At 38.5% G+C, this 21889-nt stretch overlaps 1 protein-coding gene across 1 annotated transcript in view; it reads right to left on the reverse strand.

Annotated features, from left to right (window-relative positions):
* The window catches only part of Cpne8 (copine 8), a 280561-nt gene that overhangs the window by 218426 nt on the left and 40246 nt on the right, over positions 1–21889 (reverse strand). Inside the window, exon 3 of the mRNA XM_004662179.2 lies at positions 21836–21882. Coding sequence (XP_004662236.1) covers positions 21836–21882 — 47 coding nt within the window. The remainder of the gene's footprint in view (positions 1–21835; positions 21883–21889) is intronic.

Below are 21889 nucleotides of genomic sequence, written 5' to 3' on the forward strand. Positions count from 1 at the left end.
CCCAGTGTTTGGTGCATACAGATTTATGACTGTGATATCCTCTTGATGGATCATTCCCTTGATAAGTAGGAGGTGGCCTTCTTTGTCTTTTTATTATTATTTTTGAAGTCTATTTTATCCAGTATTAGTATAGTTACACCTGCTTGTTTCTTATTCCCATTTGCTTAGAATATTGTTTTCTACCTTTTCACCCTGAGAAGGTATCTGTCTTTCATGGTAAGGTGGATTTTTTGAAGACAACAGATTCAGGGGTCTCATATTCTGATTAATCCTGTTAGCTGTGTCTCTTGATAGGTGAATTAAGGCCATTAATATTTAGGGTAATGACTGTGAGGTTTGATTTGATCCCTGACATATTGTGTTGGTATATGTGGTTTGGTGTTTCCATGGACTTTGAAATTTTGTGCAAATACAGTTACCTGGAGTCAAGACTTCCTGGAAAAACCCTATTATGTGTTATCAAGAGGAACTTGAAGGGTGTTATTTTGTTCAAAGACCTCAATGTGGTTTTTCACCACCTTTGCTCTTTTTTTTTTAATGCCAGCCCAAAAGACTGGCCTTTCTTTTCTAAAATTTTTTAAAAATATATTTCATTTCATAAGGTGTCTTCAGCAGTAGGGTCTTATCACTAACCTTTGGTGTATCATCAAGTACTCTGACAGAAATCTGTCTTTCCTTTAGGAAATCTTGTAGGTCTCTATGATCAAAAGCTCATTGTAGATGATAGCCATATGCTGGTAATGGGAGATACAGGTCAGTGCCCACTAAGGAAAGGAAGAAAATGATAACTAATATAAAACAGAGATAAGGGAGAGAGAGAGAAGCTATAGAATATTAAGGTCAGTCTTCATCATACACTCTCCAGTATCTTGTGGCTCAGGTCTTCCTTCTAAGGGCCTGGTGAAGGTTCAGCCATTTGGTCTGCCTTTTAGGATGTAGAATTTTATGGTACCATTGCTGTTGGGGGTCTAGATTTGTGTTTCCCACTCCCTCCCTTGCCCTCCTGCCCCTCCCCACCCACCCTATTATCTAGTCCACGAGATGCTTACTGGGTATGTAAGGCATCTTGGGTAGGTTCAGGTTAGGTGCTGTAGATGAGTGAGACTATGTGGCAATTTTCCTTCTGTGATTGGGTAAGTTCACTGGGAATGATTTGTTCCAGGTTCACCCATTTTTCCTCAAATTTCATTGTGTCATTTTTCTCTTACTGCTATATAGAATTCCATTGTATACATATACCACATCTTAGTTAACCATTCTTCTAGTGATAGATATCTGGGTTGATTCCAGCTCTTAGCTATTATGAATAGAGCTGCTACAAACATTGTTGAGCAGATCTTTCTAGCCAGTGGCTTAACAGTTTTAGGGTAGATGTCCAGTAAAGGAATAACTGGGTCTGTTTGTATCTCTATAGTCATCTTTTTCAGGAGTCTCAATATTGCTTTCCACAGTGTTTGTACAACTTACATTCCCACAAACATTGGATGAGTGTTCCTACTTCTCCACATTCTTGCCAGCATTAATTTTTATTTGATTTTTTGATGTTTTATCCTTATTGGGGCAAGGTGGAATCTCATAGTTGTTTTAATTTGCATTTCCCTGATAATTAAGGATAATGAACATTTTCTTAAGTGTGTGTACAGCTCTTTACCCCATTTTGTGAGTGGATTGTTTGACTTTTTACTGTTTACGTTTTTGAGTTCTTTGAAGATTCTAGAGATTAGGCCTCTCTCAGTTGGATAGCCAGCAATATTTTCTCCCATTCTGTGGGTAATGGAATGGCATGGCTAGAAGCTGGAAGAGAGTCAGTGCCCAGACAGTCACTTCATCTAGTGCCAAAAGGTGATACATGGATGATTGGGGGAAAATGACCAGTATCTGTCCAGGCAACTCATGGTCTAACCTATGTAGCGGCAAATAACCTGACGTGATGCTCGCACAGTGCAATAGTGGTGCACAGCCATAGTGGGAATCCAACTGCTCTTGATTCAGCTAACTGATCCCTTCAGTGACACAGTACCCATAGCTGGAAGTGGGAAAGAAGTCAGAAACATATCCAAACATAAGCCTGCTCTCCATTAACAAGCTACCACCAATTGTGTGCTACAAGTGGGCCTACACCTATTAAATTCTCTATTAAAAAAGTAAGGGTTATCTCACTTGTCAGGTGGTAACTTACTCTCCATTGGAGAATCTGATTATCTTTTTCAGATAGATGTAGATCCTAAGGAGAGAGCCACCCCCATCATACCTCAAATGGCCCTGGCTATAACTGAGAACAATTGGCAAAAGAAGCAAGGGTGCTGCTTTCTTGGTGAACTGTGTACCAGCACAAGAGTGAAGGATGTCAACACAGAGAAAAATCAACTCCTACCAAATCAGAGACCCAGAGGCCCCCAATACCTCATCACTGAAATAGACCAAAAATGAACCCAACATGACTCAGGGAAATTTTGCAGAAGAGGAGAAGGAAAGAATGTCAGAGCCACCTGCTTAGTCATGATATGCAGAGACATTTCTCCCACCCATAACTTGGGGCTAACTCCAGAATGCATGACCCACATACCTCAACAAGGAGGGGATATAGGGAGGGGATAGGATAGGACATGGATGAGCCTAACAATGGTACCAAATTGACTGTATTTGTTGAGTACAAAACTATTTAATAAAATATATTTTCTTTCTTTATTTGCAAGGAGAGAGAGAGACAGACAGAGATAGAGACAGAGAGAGAATGGGTAAGCCAGGACTTCTAGCTACTGCAAACAAACTCCAGATGCATGCACCACCTTGTACATCTGGCTTATGTGGGTACTGGGTAATCAAACCTGGGCTTCTCAGGCAAGTACCTTAACTGCTAAGCCATCTCTGCATCCCTGGCTATTTTTAAATGAGAGAGAGGGAGACAGAGAGAGAGAGAGTATCGGCATGCCAGGGCCATCTGCCACTGTAATCAAAACTCCAGACATATGCACTACTTTGTGTGCATGTGTTACCTTGCATGCTTGTGTCATCTTGTGTGTCCATCTTACATGGTATCTGAAGAGTCAAACATGGGTCTTTTGGCTTTGCAGGAAAGTAATCTCTCTAGCTCCTCACCACCTTTTTGTTTCTCAGGATTTGAAGATAAATCCTACCCTTTTGACAGACTGCATAGCTATGCTCTTTAACATCACTTGAACAGATAAATTTTCTGCCTTTTTCCCTCTAATATGGTATCAGGGAACATGGGTCGTACTATACATTTTATCAACAAATTTGTGAACTGCCATCTTTCATTGCTTCCTTATTCCAAGATGACATTTACACCAAAAATTGTCATCTATTGAAGTGATGCTCACATATCCTATAGGCCAAGGAGCCCCTTATCCCACTTCTGGGATTTTTTTTGTTGTTGTTAGCTATATTTTCTGGCATATAAGCAATTTAAAATTGGTAGGCCATACATATCTAAAATTTTTGTGATTGTATCAAATGGAAATACTCATTTTAGAGTGTTAATAGAAATTCGGGTTCAACTGTTGAGTATCTTCAGTTTCCTGAAGGACACTGGATTTTCCATCATGCATCCCATTAATACTGCTCACAACATGGATCTCTTAAGCACTGCATGTTTCCTGTGTATTTTTAAGCAATTCTCAGAATACACAGAACCAATGTATGCTGACCTGGAAAAAGTGGTGAAGATAAGTATTGAAAGGATACATAAAAATGATAACCCTTATACAATTGGTGGGGATGTTAATTAGTACAACCATTATAGAAAACATTATACTAGCACCTCCAACAATTAAAGTTAACCTATTATATGATCCACTAATCTCATTCCTGGGTACATATACAATAGAAATTACATCAATATGTGGAAGAGATACCTTCACTCACACATTTATTCACAACTGCTAAGAAATGGAAACAACCTAAATTTCCATCGGCTGAAAATTAAAGAAAATGTGATAAATATTGACAGTGGAATAATGTCTAGCCATAAAAGAAGGAAATCTTGTGAATAACAGAAAGCATGATGGAACTGGACATCATTATATTAAGTAGCATTAACCAGGCATATAAAGACAAGTACTGCATGATTTTACTAATATGTAGAATCTAATAAAGGAGAGCAAGTAGCAGGGAATGATGGAAAGAAGTAATGAATAATTGATCAGTGATAAATGAATACTAAGTTGTAGTTATAGTGGAGTAAGCAAAGATTCCTTAGGCAATAGTATGATTACAGCTAGCAAAAATGGAACATATTGGGCTGGAGAGATGGCTTAGCGGTTAAGCATTTGCCTGTGAAGCCTAAGGACCCCGGTTTGAGGCTCGATTCCCCAGGACCCACGTTAGCCAGATACACAAGGGGGCACACGCATCTGGAGTTCGTTTGCAGTGGCTGGAGGCCCTGGTGCACCCTTCTCTCTCTTTCTCTGCCTCTTACTCTCTCTGTCTCTCTGCCACTCTCAAATAAATAAATAAAAATGAACAAATTTTTAAAAAATGGAACATATTTCAAAAAGCATAAGAAATAATTTGAAAAAAATTTTTGTTACCAGAAAGAAGTGTTTGAGTAAATAAGTATGTTTAACTAAATCTAAGTATTGAATAATAAATGCACATAAGAAAACAACAAATACTCCCTTAGTATTTATAATTTTCACGGTTTATGTATCAGTTAAAATAAATTTAAGGGCCTGGTGATTGCTCTGTGATAGAGCACTTGCCAAGAAGGCATGAAGCCCAGGCTCAATATTCACCTCCAATGACATGAAATAAAATGAAAGCATAATATTTATTAAATAAAAGCTATGCTACATGTAGTACACAAAAGAAAGAAAAGTCATTAGTGAGATAAACAACAATGGACATTGTAAGACTTAAGTTTGCTAGTCAGGCCAAATGAGACAACAGGTGCAATAGAGGCCTGTCTGCTATAGGAGAAACCAACTGCTCTGAAATTGGATTGGAGGCCCACTACACAGGAGGGAACACATGTCTGATACTAAAAGTATATGATGGAGCAAGTCATGAGCACTAGAGGTGTAATGCCCATATATTAATGCTACACTCTCACATTCAGTTAGAGAAGCTTCTCTTTTCAGATAGCAGTGACCTTTGGGATTACTCAAAAGGCACCATAGTTCTGAGAAGTGACAGAGGAGTGCTCATCACTGAAACATCTATATCACACCTTCCAAGGTTCAGGTTCCATTATGCAAGAGGTGGTAGAAAGAGTGTGAGAGCTGAAGGAAGGGTAGGACTCCTTACAACACGCTCCTCCAGACACGAAATGGCCTGGATATCAGTGACCTCACAGTGCCTGATACTGCATACACAAGACCATCATAATAGGAGGAAAAGATGATGATATCAAAATAAAAGAAAGACTGACTGGGAGGAGGAGGGTATGATAGAGAATGGAGCTGTGAAGCAGAAAGTGAGGGAGGAGGGAATCATAATGTTTTATTGTCTATGATTATGGATAATGTCAATAATAAAAATAAATTTAAAAAAGTAAAAAGGGTTACAAAAAGAAATAAAAGTTATGGAATTTCAAAGACTGATAGTAGAAATTATATTTGGGATGTTAATAACATGAGAAATGAAGAATTTCTCCATCCCTTCTGGGCAAATATATCAGCATTATACATATACTGTATATGTATATACTTATATATTATAGGAGATGAAAAAATGTACAAACAGCTCGAAGTCAATGAAATGATAAATTCATGGATAATAAGTTAATGGATATTTTAAGTATTTAATAAAAGTATTCATGCTTCTTAGTCTGATTTTAAAATTCTGGATATCAATATCTTATCCTGATCAAATAATGTTTAATATTTAAGATGTATCTGAATAGAGAAAAGTGTTAAAAATGCTTTGGACTTCATAACATCATAAAATCACAAACACTGAAGGATAATTGAGTCAAGCCTCTTCTTGTTGAGTCAGCACAGGCCCATGGTGAATTCTTCCCATAGTATGACTGTGGTGGTTTGATTCAGATGTCCCCTATAAACTTAGGTGTTCTGAATGCTAGTCTTCCAGCTGATGGACATTTGGGAATTAGCACCTCCTGGAGGGTGTGTACTGTTGGGGCGGGCTTATGGGTGTTATAGCCAGTTTTCCCTTGCCAATGTTTGGCACACTCTCCTGTTGCTATGGTCCAACTTACATTGTCCAGGGAGTGATATCCACCCTCTACTTATGTCGTTGTTTTCCCTTCTATCACGGAGCTTCCCCTTGAGCCTGTAAGCCAAAATAAACCTCTTTTTTTCCTACAAGCTGCTCTTGGTCTGGTGATTTCTACCAGCAATATGAACCTGACTGCAACAGTAAAGTGGTACTGAGGAGTGGGATTGCTGCTAGACACATGACTACATGGCTTTGGCCTTTTGGAGCAAATTCTCAAGAGGAATTGGGAAAGATTTGAAACCTTGTTCTAACAGATGCTTTGCAGTACTGAAAGTACAGCTAAATGGACTATTCTGGTCAGAGTTGAAAGGCCTGAATGCAGTTAGAACTATGGACTGTGAGAATGAGAAAGAGCTTTGCTTGGACTCGGTTAGCAGTTTGTATGAAAAGCTTGCTGTTATGCCCATGTCCTGAGAATTTGTACAGGGTTGCTTTGCTGAGAAATGAACTGGTGTGAGCAGACAGATATGGCACAGAAAGAAAAATCTTTGGGTGAACTGCTGCCCATTTAGCTGCAATTGAGAGATTTACAACCTTTGAGACTGGGCTAGTTGACATGCCTTGGGCAACAGGAAGAATATATACTCTTTTGAAGGAGTCTGAGTGCTCAATAAGTGTCCTGATCTTCAAAGTTTGCTTTATTCCCCCCTGGATTAACAAATTGGTACCCTACCTGGTATTGTGGAATATAAAAAAATGCAGGAAAGAGAGGGTCACTGAGTTTGCAACACAGTCTTGTGTTTTGGAAATAGCCATGGGCAGCATGAAGCAGGTTTGCTGTTTGTCTGTATGGAGACCCCAATGGGGCCATGAGGATGATGTGGATTGCAGTGGAGACCAGTGCAGATGCCAGTACCATGAGATGGCAGCTAAGGGAAGCTGCTGGCCCTGATGAACTTTTCCAGGGCTGTGAGTAGCCTAGCTGGAGGGGCACAATTGGAATGCCAGAGACTTGTTGCTGGTTAGAAATATCAGACTTTGAGATTTGTCACTGGCTAGAGTTGTTGGACTTCAGCTACAGAGTTTGATGTTTGTCCTGGTTGCTTTAAATCTTGTATTGGTTGAATATTTCTTTACTATTCCCAATGTCATCTTCTGTAGTGTGAATGTTTATTTTGTGCCATTATGGGTTTTTTGAGGTTGGTTTTTGGTATTATGGCTCATTTAAAAGACCTTGGATTATAGGAATGTATGAATATCATTGGGATTAATAAAAAAGGGGGGATTTTTAAAGTTGGACTTAATGCATTGCATTTTACATCATGGATGGTTATCAGTTTATGAGGCCAGAGGCAGAATGTGGTGGTTTGATTCAGATGTCCCCCATAAACTTAGGTGTTAAGGATGCTAGGTTCCCAGCTGATGGAAATTTGGGAATTAATAACTCTTGGAGGGAGTATATTGTTGGGGTGGGCTTATGGGTGTTATACCCAGTTTCCTCTTGCCAGTCTTTGGCACAGTCTCCTGTTGCTATGGTCCATCTTATGTTGGCCGGGGATGATGTCCACCCTCTGCTCATGTCATCATTTTTCCCTGCCATCATGGAGCTTTCCCCTCAAGACTGTAAGCCAAAATAAACCTCTTTTTCCCACAAGCTGCCCTTGGTTGGGTGATTTCTACCAGCAATGAGAACCAGCAGCAACAATGACATTTGCAAATGGTCCAGAAAAATTGGTTTCAGAAAACTCACTGTGGTGGTTTGAATCAGATATCCCTTATCAGCCCATGTGTTTTGGATGCTTGGTCCCCAGATGGTGGCTATTTGAGAGATGGAACGTTACTGGATGAGGTATGTTCTTTGGAGTATTATAGCCAGCTCCCCCTTGTCAGAGTTTGATTAACGTATACCGCTGTTTTCCACCTGCTAAAGCAGGGAGGTGATGTCCAACCTCTGCTCGTGGACCACCTGTCCCCTGACATCATGAAGGTTCCCCTGGAGACTAAGCCAAAATAAATCATTTCTTCCAATCAGCAGCCTTTGGTTTGGTGTTCTGTCCCATCAATAAGAAGGTAATTACTATTCTCATTCTACTATGAAGTACTCTAATGTTATAAGGATCTTTACAGTGCAATAAGTGCTATCTCTTTGTCTCTCTTACTTTGGAGCCTATTTTTGTTTCCTTCTAAATAATGTCAAATAAGCATATGCCCTTGAAGACGACTATGAAACTGTAGCCCTCTTCCAGTCTTCTTTGGCTTTCTGGCAATGAATGAGATGAGCAGTTTTGCTCCACTATGGATGTCTATTTGTACTGCCTCATTCAAAATGAAGTACTAGTCAGGATATTCCTGAGAAACAGAACAGGCAGAATGAATAAGTATTATAAAGAGAATTTATTGGAATAGCTTTGAGGATATAGGCTGGGCAGTCCAACAATAGTTGTATGCAGACTGGACAGTCAAATAAACTTATAGCTACTTCATCAATCAAAGTGGATTCCTCAGCTATACCAATTTGAAAATAAAGGGCTGGAGAGCCACTGGTCTTCAGTCCATATTGCAAGGTTGATAAAACTGATATCAATGTCCAGGAATGATAACAACAAGGTATATGCACTTACCAGCTAGTAGAATGGGCAGACAGTTGAAAGGAATTGTGTTCTCACATGGCTTTTTTATATACAGTCCACCATAAGTAAAACTCACCTTTTAGGAATATTTCCTGAAAATGCCCTCACAGATCTGCCTAAGAAGTTTGTCTATTACTTGATTCCCAATCTGAGCAAGTTGACAGCAGAACTTAATCATCACAAGGGGCAACCAATCATGGACTTACTCCTCTAAGACTGTCAAACTTAACCTTTATTTATAGGTTTATTTATAGTATTTCAGATACATACCAGTCTAACAGAAGGTTGACTAACACAGATAATTGGTAGAAAGAATTACTACTTTATACTGACAATGTAGAGAAACCTATGCAACATGGTTTAAAAGAGGCAGAATAGTTTGGTAAAGCAAGATAGAAAAAAACCTAAAATACTTAGGGATGAAATAAATGTATTTTACATTATGAGATGGACATGAACTTTTTAAGGCCAGTGACACATTTCTATAGGTTGGACCTTAAGTGTTATGCAAAGGCCTATGTGCTAAAAAGGGTTGGATTTTACATTAGCACTACTGGGAAGAGATAGGGCCTGGTGAGACATCCTGGGAGTGTGGTCGTGAAGAGAACTATGGAGCCTCTGCTCCTCCTAGCATTTGTAGCTTCCTGGTGGTAAGGTTAAGAGATATGATTGTCCACATGCTTTCATCATGTATTGTCTGATCCAAAGGAAGAAGACAAATCAATCATGGACTGAACCCCTAAAATTACAAGCCAGTATAAACTTTGGTGTTCAACATATGGCCTGGAATGCAGCCAAGAATAGATATGAATGATGTCCAACTCTTAACTGTAAATTTAAAACATGAATTTTTTTATTGGTCACCTAATTGTGTGTTTCTTAGATATGAACTTTAAAAGTGACAGTATCAGGCTGGAGAGATGGCGTAGCAGTTAAGCACTTCCCTGTGAAACCTAAGGACCCCAGTTCAAGGCTGGATTCCCCAGGACCCATGTTAGCCAGATGCACAAGGGGGCACACGTGTCTGGAGTTCATTTCCAGTGGCTGGAAGCCCTGGCGTGCCCATTCTCTCTCTTGCTCTCTATCTGCCTCTTTTTCTGTCACTCTCAAATAAACAAAAAATCTTTAAAAGAATGACAGTATCTTGTTTCAATGTTCTGGTAAAACAAATATATGGATTTTTTCACTATGTGTATGAACATATAGGGTGTGGCTTTCAATGTATTATCTTTTAAATACATCCAGTTGAATAGGCTCCACCCAATATTACATTTGCACATGGTGACTGAGCCAGCAACACAAAGTAGTCATCAATGTTTTAACCTAACATTGAAAATGATAGGCATTAAACATCATTTAGAAGATAGGGAAGCGTTCTATAGGGAAGTACTCTTTCTTGATTACTAAGGCTACTTCCACACCTCAGCTGCACCTCACATACTGCCCATGATGGCTTATAATCAGCCTTCTACTTTATGCTGGGTCAGCAGCTGAGATGTGGATGACCCCAACCTTGCTTTACATTTTCCTGTCAATTAAATTTCATGATAAAATTAAACACATTCCAGGCATGCGCCCCCACACCCGGCATTATTGTTATTTTTAATCCTATCAAGGTTTAAATAAACCAACAAAACAGAAAAATTGTAAGTGAAGATTATTCAAAAAAAGGAAGCAAGTTATTACACTTTGTTGAGGAAAGTAGTAAGCTACTCTGCTTAATTTGCAGAAAAATTTTGCAAATTGTCAAAAACTACTTGAAGAGACATCATATGCAAAAATATACTGTCAAATTCAATATCAAAGCTGGTGTCATAATGACAAAATAGAAGAACTTTAAAAAAGTCTGTCTACTCAAAAAAATATTTGTGGTATACAAGCCAAACAGATTATATTGTAAGTGCAAGTCTGTGGTATGATAATCACAAAAATAAGTTATCTAAAGTGCTGGTGAATGTTTTGAGCAATGTACAGAAAGCATGAGAGATAGATATAACATGTCTTGAAAAGAGGCGCCATTTCTGAAATCATTATCTCACCAGACTCTAGCCAGGTGAAGTGATGAAGTTAGAACAATGTATCAAAAGATATTTTGAGTGCTGGAGAGATGCCTTAGTGGTTAAGGTGCTTGTCTGCGAAGCCTAAGGACCCATGTTTGACTCTCCAGATCCCACATAAGCCAGATGCACAAAGGTGAGGCAAGCACAAGGTTGCACATACCCATTATGTGGTGCAAGCATCTGGAGTTCGGTTACAGTGACTGAGGCCCTGGAGCACCAATTCTCTCTCTCTCTCTCTCTCTCTAAAATAAACAAAGAGATATTTTGAGAGTGGAGTCACTAATATTAAGTAGTATGTTCTGGTGATAAAGGACAGCACTGGTACTACAACACTACAACTATGATACAACTTGCCATCTTTATTAGAGGCATTGAAGATGAAGATGTCACTGAAAACATGTTTGAGTGCCATTAAAAAGATATAAATAAACCAAGAAATTTAGATGAAGTATTAAAATGTGTTAAAGTGATTTTCTTTGTCCATTATCAACATATGTAGCATAGATACAGATATCTACCTAGTAATGGTGGATAAAAAAATGAAATTGTAAAACAATACAATTGTCATCCAAAACTCACATTTAAGGTAATTTTGTGACATGTTACATAAAGGGGAAGAAGAAGAAAGACAGCCCTATCTATGAGAACACACTATAAGATATAATACATCAAGAAAGAAACAGATAAACAAAACTGAACTGGGAAGGAATTAATTACATGTAAGAGACAAATAAGCCCACTCTCTGGAGAAAGAGGGAAAGAAATGTCAATAATCTAGTCAATCAGAAAATCACCCAGCAAAATATTATGCAACAGTAAATACCTTTCTATAATATCCCTAAATATAAGTGGCCTCAACTCACCAATAAAAAGATTCAGAATAAATGACTGGATTACAAATTAAGACCCAACTATTTGCTGTCTCCAAGAAACTTACCCGGCCAACAAAGTGTTCATTCAAACTCTAGTATAAAAGGATGAAAATTAAACTACCAAACAAATGAAAGCTATTAACAAGCAAGCATGCTTTATCCTTGTATCAAGGTAGAAAAAAACAAAACTAATCAGAAAAAACTAAAAGAGGAACTTCATATTCGTAAAGGGAACAATTCACCAAAAAGACATTATAGTTTGGTATTTATACATCTAATATTGGGGCTCTTAATTTCATAAAGCAAATACTAAAGGGCATAAATGATCACATGGGTCTAGAAATAATATTAGTGGGAGACATCAATATCCTACTCTCATACTTAGATAGGTCAACTGGACTAAAAGTCACAAAGAGGTTTAGAGCCAAACTGTACAACAGATCAACGTAACCTAACAGGTCACCTGCCCACTCAAGTCACTGGCCCAGCAGCACTGAATGTACATTAGCACAGCTTGGTGGGTATAAAGAAACTCAAATTATTCCACATAACAGATAGGAAATGCACACATGCTTCTTAGTGGTACATGGAACCATCTCCAAAATTACTCACATAATAGGCCCAGAACAAACCTTAATAAATTTTAAAAAAATGAGGTAGTGCCTTGTATATTATTAAACAACAGTGGCATAAAAGTAGAAATCAGAGCTGGAGAGATGGCTTAGTGGCTAAGCGCTTGCCTGTGAAGCCTAGGGACCCCGGTTCGAGGCTCAATTCCCCAGGACCCACTTTAGCCAGATGCACAAGGGGGCACATGTGTCTGGAGTTCGTTTGCAATGGTTGGAAGCCCTGGCACACCCATTCTCCCTCTCTCTCTCTCTGTCACTCTCAAATAAATAAAGTTAACAAAAAAAATTTTTAAAGTAGAAATCAATGAAAGGAAATATAAAGACTTCAAATTCTCTGAACAGTACACTTTGAAATAAAAAATGTTTTATTGAAAAATCAAAGAATAGAACTCAGTAGCAGAGGACAGTAATCTAGAAAGGGGATCTAAAGGGAATAGAAAAGGAGGGGGGAGATTTAATAGGATGGTATTGTAAGTAGAAGAACAGATTAATGAGGGTGAAAATGCCTAAGTGAGGTCAGGGGAAGAGATTAAGTAAAGGATAGGTGGAGGGAGGGCTAATCAAAATCTAAGAGGATATAAATAAGTCATATGGAAATCTATTTATTTGGACAATGGAACACTCAGAAACCATAGATTATTAGTAGAAAATTTTCAGTGCCAAGGATAGGATACCTTCCAGGGAGGTCACTGATAACCCCAAAACACTATAGGCCATTACCGAAGTTCTTGGTTTCCCACCAGGAATACATGCTAAGATCCTATTGCTGAAGACACCACATACTTGGGCTGTAAAGTCACTGAGAAATTCTTCTGGAGCTCAGCTGAAAACTTCTTCAATGTAGACCAGCTGACAGAAAGCTGGAAAAAGCTATGCTTCATGCAGTTCAATGGGAGAGAGATAAATCACCAGTGGAGATACTCAACAGTGGATACTGAAAGCCTTAAATTTGGCCAGCAAGGCCAAATGAGCCAATGGGTGAAATAGTGGCATGTCTGGTATGGGGGAAACCAACCATTTTCTAACTGGATTGGAGGCCTGCTCCATGGGAGAGAATACATCCCTGATCCTGAAAACCTAAAACAGGGCTAGTCATGAGCCCTAAGAGTGTAACTTCTGCTGGTGTCTGGCTAAATGTATATACTATGCTCACCAAACTGCCACTAAGCACTTTTCTTAATGTTCATACCCAGATAGTAATGCTACTCTCACTTTTGGTTACAGAAGCTTCTATTTCCAGATGGTGGTGACCTTGGAATGACTCACAAGGCACCATGGTGCTGGGAAGAAGTCACAGAAGAGTGCTTAGCAATGAAATATCTCTATTACATCTTCCAAGGCTCAGGGTCAACTGCGGAAGATGTGGCAGAAAGAATGTAAGAGCCAAGGAAGGGTAAGACTACTTACAACATGCTCCTCCAGACACAAAATGGTCTGGATATCTATGACCTTATAGTACCTGACACTATGTACATAAGACCATCATAACAGGAAGAAAAGATCATGACATCAAAATAAAATAGAGACTGGTTAAGAGGGGGAGAGTATATGATGGAGAGTGGAGTTTCAAAGGGGAAACTGGGGAGAGGGAGGGAATTGCCATGGATTATTATCTGTAATTATGGAAGTTTTCAATAAAAAATAAATTAATAAAATCACAGATGAAAAATTTCAAATTCTTAGAAACAAAATTGATAATAAAACATGTCAGGACCTCTTAGATACAGTTAAGATTATCGTAAAGGGAAATTAATAAGTGCTCATATCAAGAAATTATAAAAATCTCAAATAAACAACCTAATGAGCCACCTCAAGGCTTTAGAAAAACAATCAGAAGCCAATCCTAAACCCAGAAGATGTCACAAAATAATAATGATAAGAGTAGAAATTAATGAAATATATACTAAAAGTATTAATCAAATGAAGAATTGGTTCTTTGTGAAAGTAAATAAAATCTATAAATCTTAGCCAAATTAATCAAAATGGAGAAAGATGATTAAATTAATAAAATCATAGACAAAAAGTTTTTACAGCAGACTCCAGTGAAATTCAAATGATTATTAGAGAATACTTTGAAAACTTGCATTCCAAAACATTGGTAAACCTAAAGAAATAGACACATTTCTAAGTTATATATAAGTTAAACATCGAAGATATCAATAAATACCCATTACAATCAATGAGAATGAAGCTGTAATCAAGTCTCCCCAAAAAAGTCTCAGGGCCAGTGAATTCCCTACCAAATTCTATCAAATTTTTAAGGAAAAGCTACTATCAGTTCTTCTCAAGGGGTTCCATAATATACACAGGGAATGAAGGCTTTCAAGTTCATTCTAAAAAGCCAGTTACCCTAATTCCTAAGCTGGATAAAGACACAACTAAGGGCTGGAGAGATGGCTTAGTGGTTACGCGCTTTCCTGTGAAGCCGAAGGACCCCAGTTCGAGGCTCGATTCCCCAGGACCCATGTTAGCCAGATGTACAAGGGGGCGTACGCGTCTGGAGTTCATTTGCAGTGGCTGGAGGCCCTGGCGTGCCCATACTCTCTCTCTCCCTTTCTCTCTCTCTCTGCCTCTCTCTCTCTGTGTCACTCTCAAATAAATAAATTTAAAAAAAGACAAAACTAAGAAAAAAGCTACAGGGGTTAGGGAGATAGTTCAGTGGTTAGAGGTCCTTGCTTGCAAAGCCTACCAGCCCAGGTTCAATTACTCAGTCTTTCATATAAAGCTGGAAGGCATTTGTTTGCAGTTGTAAGACACATAACACACACACATACACACACACACACACACACACACACACACACACTATGCAAAGTTTGCAAGGTTGGTTCAGCATACATAAATCAACAAATGTAATACAACATATAAATAAACTTAAGGATAAAAATCACATGATCATCTCAATTGATGCCGAAAAGGCACTTGACATATCTTCATATTGAAAGTCCTAGAAAAAGTAGGAAAAGAAATATTTTTCAAACAAATAAAGACCATATATGACAAACACACAGCCAACATATTTTTTAATTTTTTGTTTATTTTTATTTATTTATTTGAGACAGTCAGCGCGTCTAGGGCCAGAATGTGCTACATGGGCGACTGGAGAAAAATGACCAATATCTGTTTAAGCAACTCATGGTCTAACCTACTTAGCAGCAAATAACCTGTCATGATGTCCATACAAGTGCAATAGTGGCACACAGCCATGGTGGGAACCAACTACTCTTTTTTATTTATTTATTTATTTATTTATTATTTTTATTAACATTTTCTATGATTATAAAATATATCCCATGGTAATTCCCTCCCTCCCCACGCCCACACTTTCCCATTTGAAATTCCATTCTCCATCATATTACCTCCCCATTCCAACTACTCTTGACTTAGCTAACTGATGCCCTCAGTGGTATAGAACCCATAGCTGGATCTGGGAAACAAGCCAGAACCATATCCAAACATAACCCCATCTCCAATATCAAGCTACCATCAATCATGGGCTAAAAGAGGGCCTACACCTCTCTATTAAATTCTCTATTAAAAAAGTAAGGGTTATCTCATTTGTCCTGGTGCTAACTTACTCTCCGTTGGAGAATCTGTTTCTCTTTTTCAGATAGATGTAGATCCTAAGGAGAGAGCCACCTCATCATACCTCTAAAGGGCCCCGGATGAAACTAAGAAAAATTGGCAAAACAAGCAAGGGTGCTGTTTTCCTGATGAACCGGATACCAGCACAAGGGGATAGGAGACCAACACAGAGAAAAATCAACTCCTACCAAATCAGAGAGCCAGAGCTTCAGGGGCCCCCAACACCTCATCACTGAAGCAGACCAAAAATGAACCCAACATGGGTCAGGGAAATTTTGCAGAAGAGGGGGCAGAAAGAATGTCAGAGCCACATGTTGGGTCATGATATGCAGAGACATTTATCCCACCCATAACTGTGGGCTAACTCTACAATGCATGACCCATACATATACCTCAACAAGGAGGGGCCAATGGGGAGGGGGGAGGTCATGGATGAGCCTAATAATGGTACCAAACTGTCTGTATTTGCTGAATACAAAACTAGTTAATTAAAAAAAAATTAAAAAAGCAAATTGAGAACAAATACTAGTGACAATGAAGGAAAAGAGGAACCCTTATCCAGTACTGGTGGGACTGCAAACTAGTCTAGCCATTATGGAAGTCAGTATGGAAATCTTAAAAAATTAGGAAATAGAACTCCCATACGACCTCTACCACTCCTGGGCACATACCCTATGGACTCTACACTCTACAACAGAGATCCTTGCATGGACCATGTGTATTATTGCTGCTTTAGTGACAGTATCTAAGAATTAGAAACAGCCTAGATGCTCATCAACAGATGAGTGGATAATGAAAATATGGTACACAGACACACACACACACACACACACACACACACACACACACACACACACACACATACACACGTGAATTCTATTCAGCATAATGGAAAAATGAGCTTTGCAAGACAATGGACCTAGAAAGATTCATATTAAGTCAAGTGACTCAAACTCAGAAAAGCCAAAACTGTATGATCCTTGTGATTATGTGGGACCTAGCTTATAACATTTGTTTGTATGTACATATAGGAAAGCAAATGTGGATAGACATATAAAGATAGAATCATTAAAAAACAAAAACAAAAACACAAGGCTGAAATGACTCATGTGACCTGTAAACAAAAGAAAGGAAACTACTCTGTGAGAGAGAAAGATTGTGGGAAAGGAGAAAAGGAATAGGAGGGAGGATGAGCATCAACAAAAACAATTTTATTTGAAAATGCCAGAATGGACAATGCCTAAATATCTGTATGACAATTAAACTTATTTTTATTTATTTATTTGAGAGAGAAAGAGGCAGACAGAGGGAAAGATGCAGAAAGAGAGAAAGAAAGAGGTAATGAGAATTGGTGTGTCAGGGCCTCCAGTTGCTGCAAATGAACTCCAGATGCCTGCACTACCCCATGCATCTGGCTTACATGGGTCCTGGGGAATTGAACCTGAGTCCTTTGGCTTTGCAGGAAAGTGCTTTAACTGCTAAGCTATCTCTCCAGCCTCCAATTACAATTTTTAATCAAAAAGTTTAAATGTTGTAACAATGTTATGATTTATGACATGTTCTTGAGTGATTTATAGATGGTAACAAAACAATTTTTTTCCAGAACTTGATGATGTAACTTAGGTCACAGATTTACCATTTTTATTTTATTTTTATTTTTTTTGGTTTATTTTTATTTATTTATTTGAGAGCGACAGACAGAGAAAGAGGCAGAGAGAGAGAGAGAGAGAATGGGCGCGCCAGAGCCTCCAGCCACTGCAGACAAATTCCAGACATGTGCGCCCCCTTGTGCATCTGGCTAACATGGGTCCTGGGGAATTGAGCTTTGAACCGGGGTCCTTAGGCTTCACAGGCAAGCGCTTAACGACCAAACCATCTCTCCAGCCCAGATTTACCATTTTTATATATTTTACCACGTACTTACCCGAGTTATAACATGTGTCTTCATAAGATTTCAAATCATAACAGTGAGCCAATGGAAAGCTCAAATTAAGGAATTGTCTTCTCAGTTTTTTCGAGATAGCCCACTGTAGCACATGCTGTCCTGGAACTCATTCTGTACTCTCAGGCTGGCCTTGAACTTACAGTAAGCCTCCCACCTCTGCTTTTCCAGTGCTAGGATTAAATGTATGCTATATCACACCTATCTAAGGAAAATAATTTTATACAATTTGTCCCATTGGCTAAACACACTTCTGTGAACAGACAAAAATATGCATCCTTGCTTTTCAATTTGATATAAGAATTTGAAAACAGGTTCCAGATTTCTTATAAAGTAATATTTTTGTATATTTCTGTTCAATTTCAGCTTATACAAATATGTTTATCAATTTTCAAGTGCAATGCACAGAGCTGCAATGTGACATTCAACTTAGAGAGACATTGGCTATGCTTCTTTCATAGGTCCATTTTTGCCAGAAACAAATATTCCTTGTTCACAATCACATCTTACTTATGTCATCACTTTTTTGGCAGCAACTACATTTGTAATTTATTTTCAAGATAAATCAAACAGAGTAAAATGAGAACCAAAGTATTTGACGAGCAGCCTGAGAACTCACAGACAATGGAATGAACCTCCAAGCACCAGTTATTCATGTTCTCATTTCTCAAATACAGTGTTAAATATCCCATAGGCTTCATGTTTCCCTCTTTTACGTCTATAATCAAAAACAATGAAACTTTATTACTTATCTTTATTAGTGATCTTAAACTTGGGACCTGTTTTATAATTAAAAAAAAAAAAAACTCTCCAAATAGGATGTGACATAATTAAGCATATTATTTGAGGACTTTTGTGCATATGCTATGGTGCTGTGTAGCATGAAGATTATAAAAGAATGTTTTTCTTTGCCAATCAGCTTTCACTAGTGTTTGGTTATTTCAAGTGTGGCCCAGAGAAGCCCTTGTACAATGTGTCCCAGAGGAGACAAAAGGCTGTACATCCCTCAACTAGCAAAATGCAATGGCTGCATGTCTGTAAAGAAACTCTCAGCTTCATGTGATCCCATTGGTTGAGTGACTGTTTAAGTTTGTGAGCTACTGGGGTTTTGTTCAGGAAGTCTTTTTCCATTCCTATATCATAGAAAGTACTTCCTATATTTTCTTCCAGCAGTAGTCGAGTTTCTGGTCTTATATTGAGGCCTTTGATCCATTTGGACTTGAGTGCAGTACATAGAGAAATTTGCTGGCTATCCAACTGACAGAGGCCTAATCTCTAGAATCTACAAAGAACTCAAAAACCTAAACAGTAAAAAGTCACACAACCCACTTACAAAATGGAGCAAAGAGCTGAACAGGCAGTTCACAGAGGAAGAAATACAAATGGCAAACACACATCTAAGAAAATGTTAATCATCCCTAACCATCAGGGAAATGCAAATTAAAACAAATATGAGATTCCACCTTACCCCCCTAAGGATAGCAAACATCAAAAAATCAAGTGAAAAATAAATGCTGGTGAGGATACAGAGAATTAGGAACACTCATCCACTGTTGGTGGAAATGTACGATGATAAAAACACTGTGGAAAGCAATATGAAGACTTCTGAAAAAGCTCACCACTATAGAGATACCAACAGGCCCAGTTATTCCCATATTGGGCATCTACCCTAAAACCGTTAAACCACAGGCTAGAGAGATTTGCTCAACCACGTTTGTAGCGGCTCAATTCATAATACCTAACAGCTAGAATCAACCCAGATGCCCATCACTAGAAGAATGGATAAGATGCGGTGTATCTACACAATGGAATTCTATACAGCAGTAAGAAAAAAATGACACAATGAAATTTGAGGAAAAATGGTTGAACATGGAACACATCATTCTCAGTGAACTTAACCAATCACAGAAAGAAAACCACCACATAGTCTCACTCATCTACAGCACCTAACCTGAATCTACCCAAGACGTCTTACATACACAGCAAACATCTTGTGTACTAGACAATGGGATGGGTGGGGAGGGATGGGAGGACAAGGGATGGGGTGGGAAACACAAATATAGACCCCAACAGCAATGGTACCATAAAATTCTACATCCTAAAAGGCAGACCAAATGGCTGAACCTTCACCAGGCCCTTAGAGGGAATACCTAAGAAACAACACACTGGAGAGGGTATGATGAAGACTGACCTTAATCTTCTATAGCTTCTCTCTCTCTCTCTCTCTCCTCTCTAACTCTTTTATATTAGTTATCTTTTTCTTCCTTTTCTTAATGGGCACTGACCTGTAACTCCCAGTACCAGCATGTGGCTATCATCCACAATGAGCTTTTGATTAGAGAGACCTACAAGGTTTCCTAAAAGAAAGATAAATTTCTGTCAGAGTACTTGATGACCCACCAAAGGTTAGTGGTAAGGCCCTACTGCTGAATGTGGTTGACAAGAAAAATGGAATGGCATGGCTGGAGGCCAGGAGAGTCAGTCCCCAGTCAGTCCGTCCGTCTAGTGCCAGAAGGTGCTGCATGGGCATCTGGGGGAAAATGACCAATATCAGTCCAAGCAAATCATGGTCTAACCTACTTAGCAGCAAATAACCTGTCATGATGCCCATATAAGTGCAATAGTGGCGCACAGCCATGGTGGAAAACCAACTACTCTTGATTTGGCTAACTGATGCCCTCAGTGATATGGGACCTATAGCTGGATCTGGGAAACAAGTCAGAACCATATCCAAACATAAGCCCACTCTCCAATATCAAGCTCCCACCAATCATGGGCTAAAAGAGGACCTACACCTATTAAATTCTCTATAAAAATAAGTAAGAGTTATCTCATTTGTCTGGTGCTTACTCTCTGTTGGAGAATCTGCTTATCTTTTTCAGATAGATGTAGATCCTAAGGAGAGAGCCACGCCATCATACCTCAAAAGGGCCCCAGCTGAAACTAAGAAAACTTGGTGAAACAAGCAAGGGTGCTGTTTTCTTGGTGAACCAGATACCAGCACAAGAGTGAAGGAGATCAACACAGAAAAAAATCAACTCCTACCAAATATGAGAGGCCCCCAATACCTCATCACTGAAGGAGACCAAAAATGAACCCAACATGGCTCAGGGAAATTTTGTGGAAGAGGGAGTAGAAAGAATGTCAGAGCCACATGTTGGGCCATGATATGCAGAGGCATTTACCCTACCCATAACTGTGGGCTAACTCCAGAATACACGACCCATATACCTCAACAAGGAGGTGTAAAGGGTGGGGGTAGGACATGGATGAGCCTAACAATGGTACCAAATTGACTGTATTTACTGAGTATAAAACTAATTAATAAAAATGAAATAATCAAAGAAAAAAAGCAATGGCTGACAATAAATAGCATAAACCTCACTAGGAAATGTAACCAGAAGCTGTAACCTCATTGAAACAATATTCTACCGCTCTGAAATAACCAGCAGCTACAGGAAAATGGAATGCTGCTATATTTTATTATGTTATCCCATCCTCTACTGATAATCTTTTCATTTTAATGTTGAGGTATTCTAGAAAATAAATAAATAAAAATGTTATCTCATTTGCTTTTGCTTATTAAATAATGTATACTGTATTAGGAAACCCCATTATTTATTTTTAAACAATGAACAACTAGAAGAAACGCAGGTGGTATGCACCACACAATCTTTTTCTGTGGTATTTATAAAATCAACAGTTGACCTCTGAAAGTAAGATCAGGTCTATAGACTTGAACAGACTTCAGTACATGGAATAATTCACATTTGAGTAAGGCATGTACAGGTCTCAGGTCTACAGTATTTCATAAGAAGTTAATAAATGAATACCATTTAAAGATAACTTTCACAAAATATGAAAGTCTTTGAGTTTAGCAAGACTAAAAGTAGCTGGAAACAGCAAAGCTCTATCTTGAGAAGTAACATACTGTGTTGTCCATATAGTAATTTTGGAAGTGTGTTCTTTATTTTCTTACCTCTCTCCATTCTTTATTTCCAATTCCTTGTACATATAAGACACAAACTACAAA

The sequence above is a fragment of the Jaculus jaculus genome, chromosome 6 (genome assembly GCF_020740685.1).
Source record: "Jaculus jaculus isolate mJacJac1 chromosome 6, mJacJac1.mat.Y.cur, whole genome shotgun sequence".
NCBI classification, from domain to species: domain Eukaryota; kingdom Metazoa; phylum Chordata; class Mammalia; order Rodentia; family Dipodidae; genus Jaculus; species Jaculus jaculus.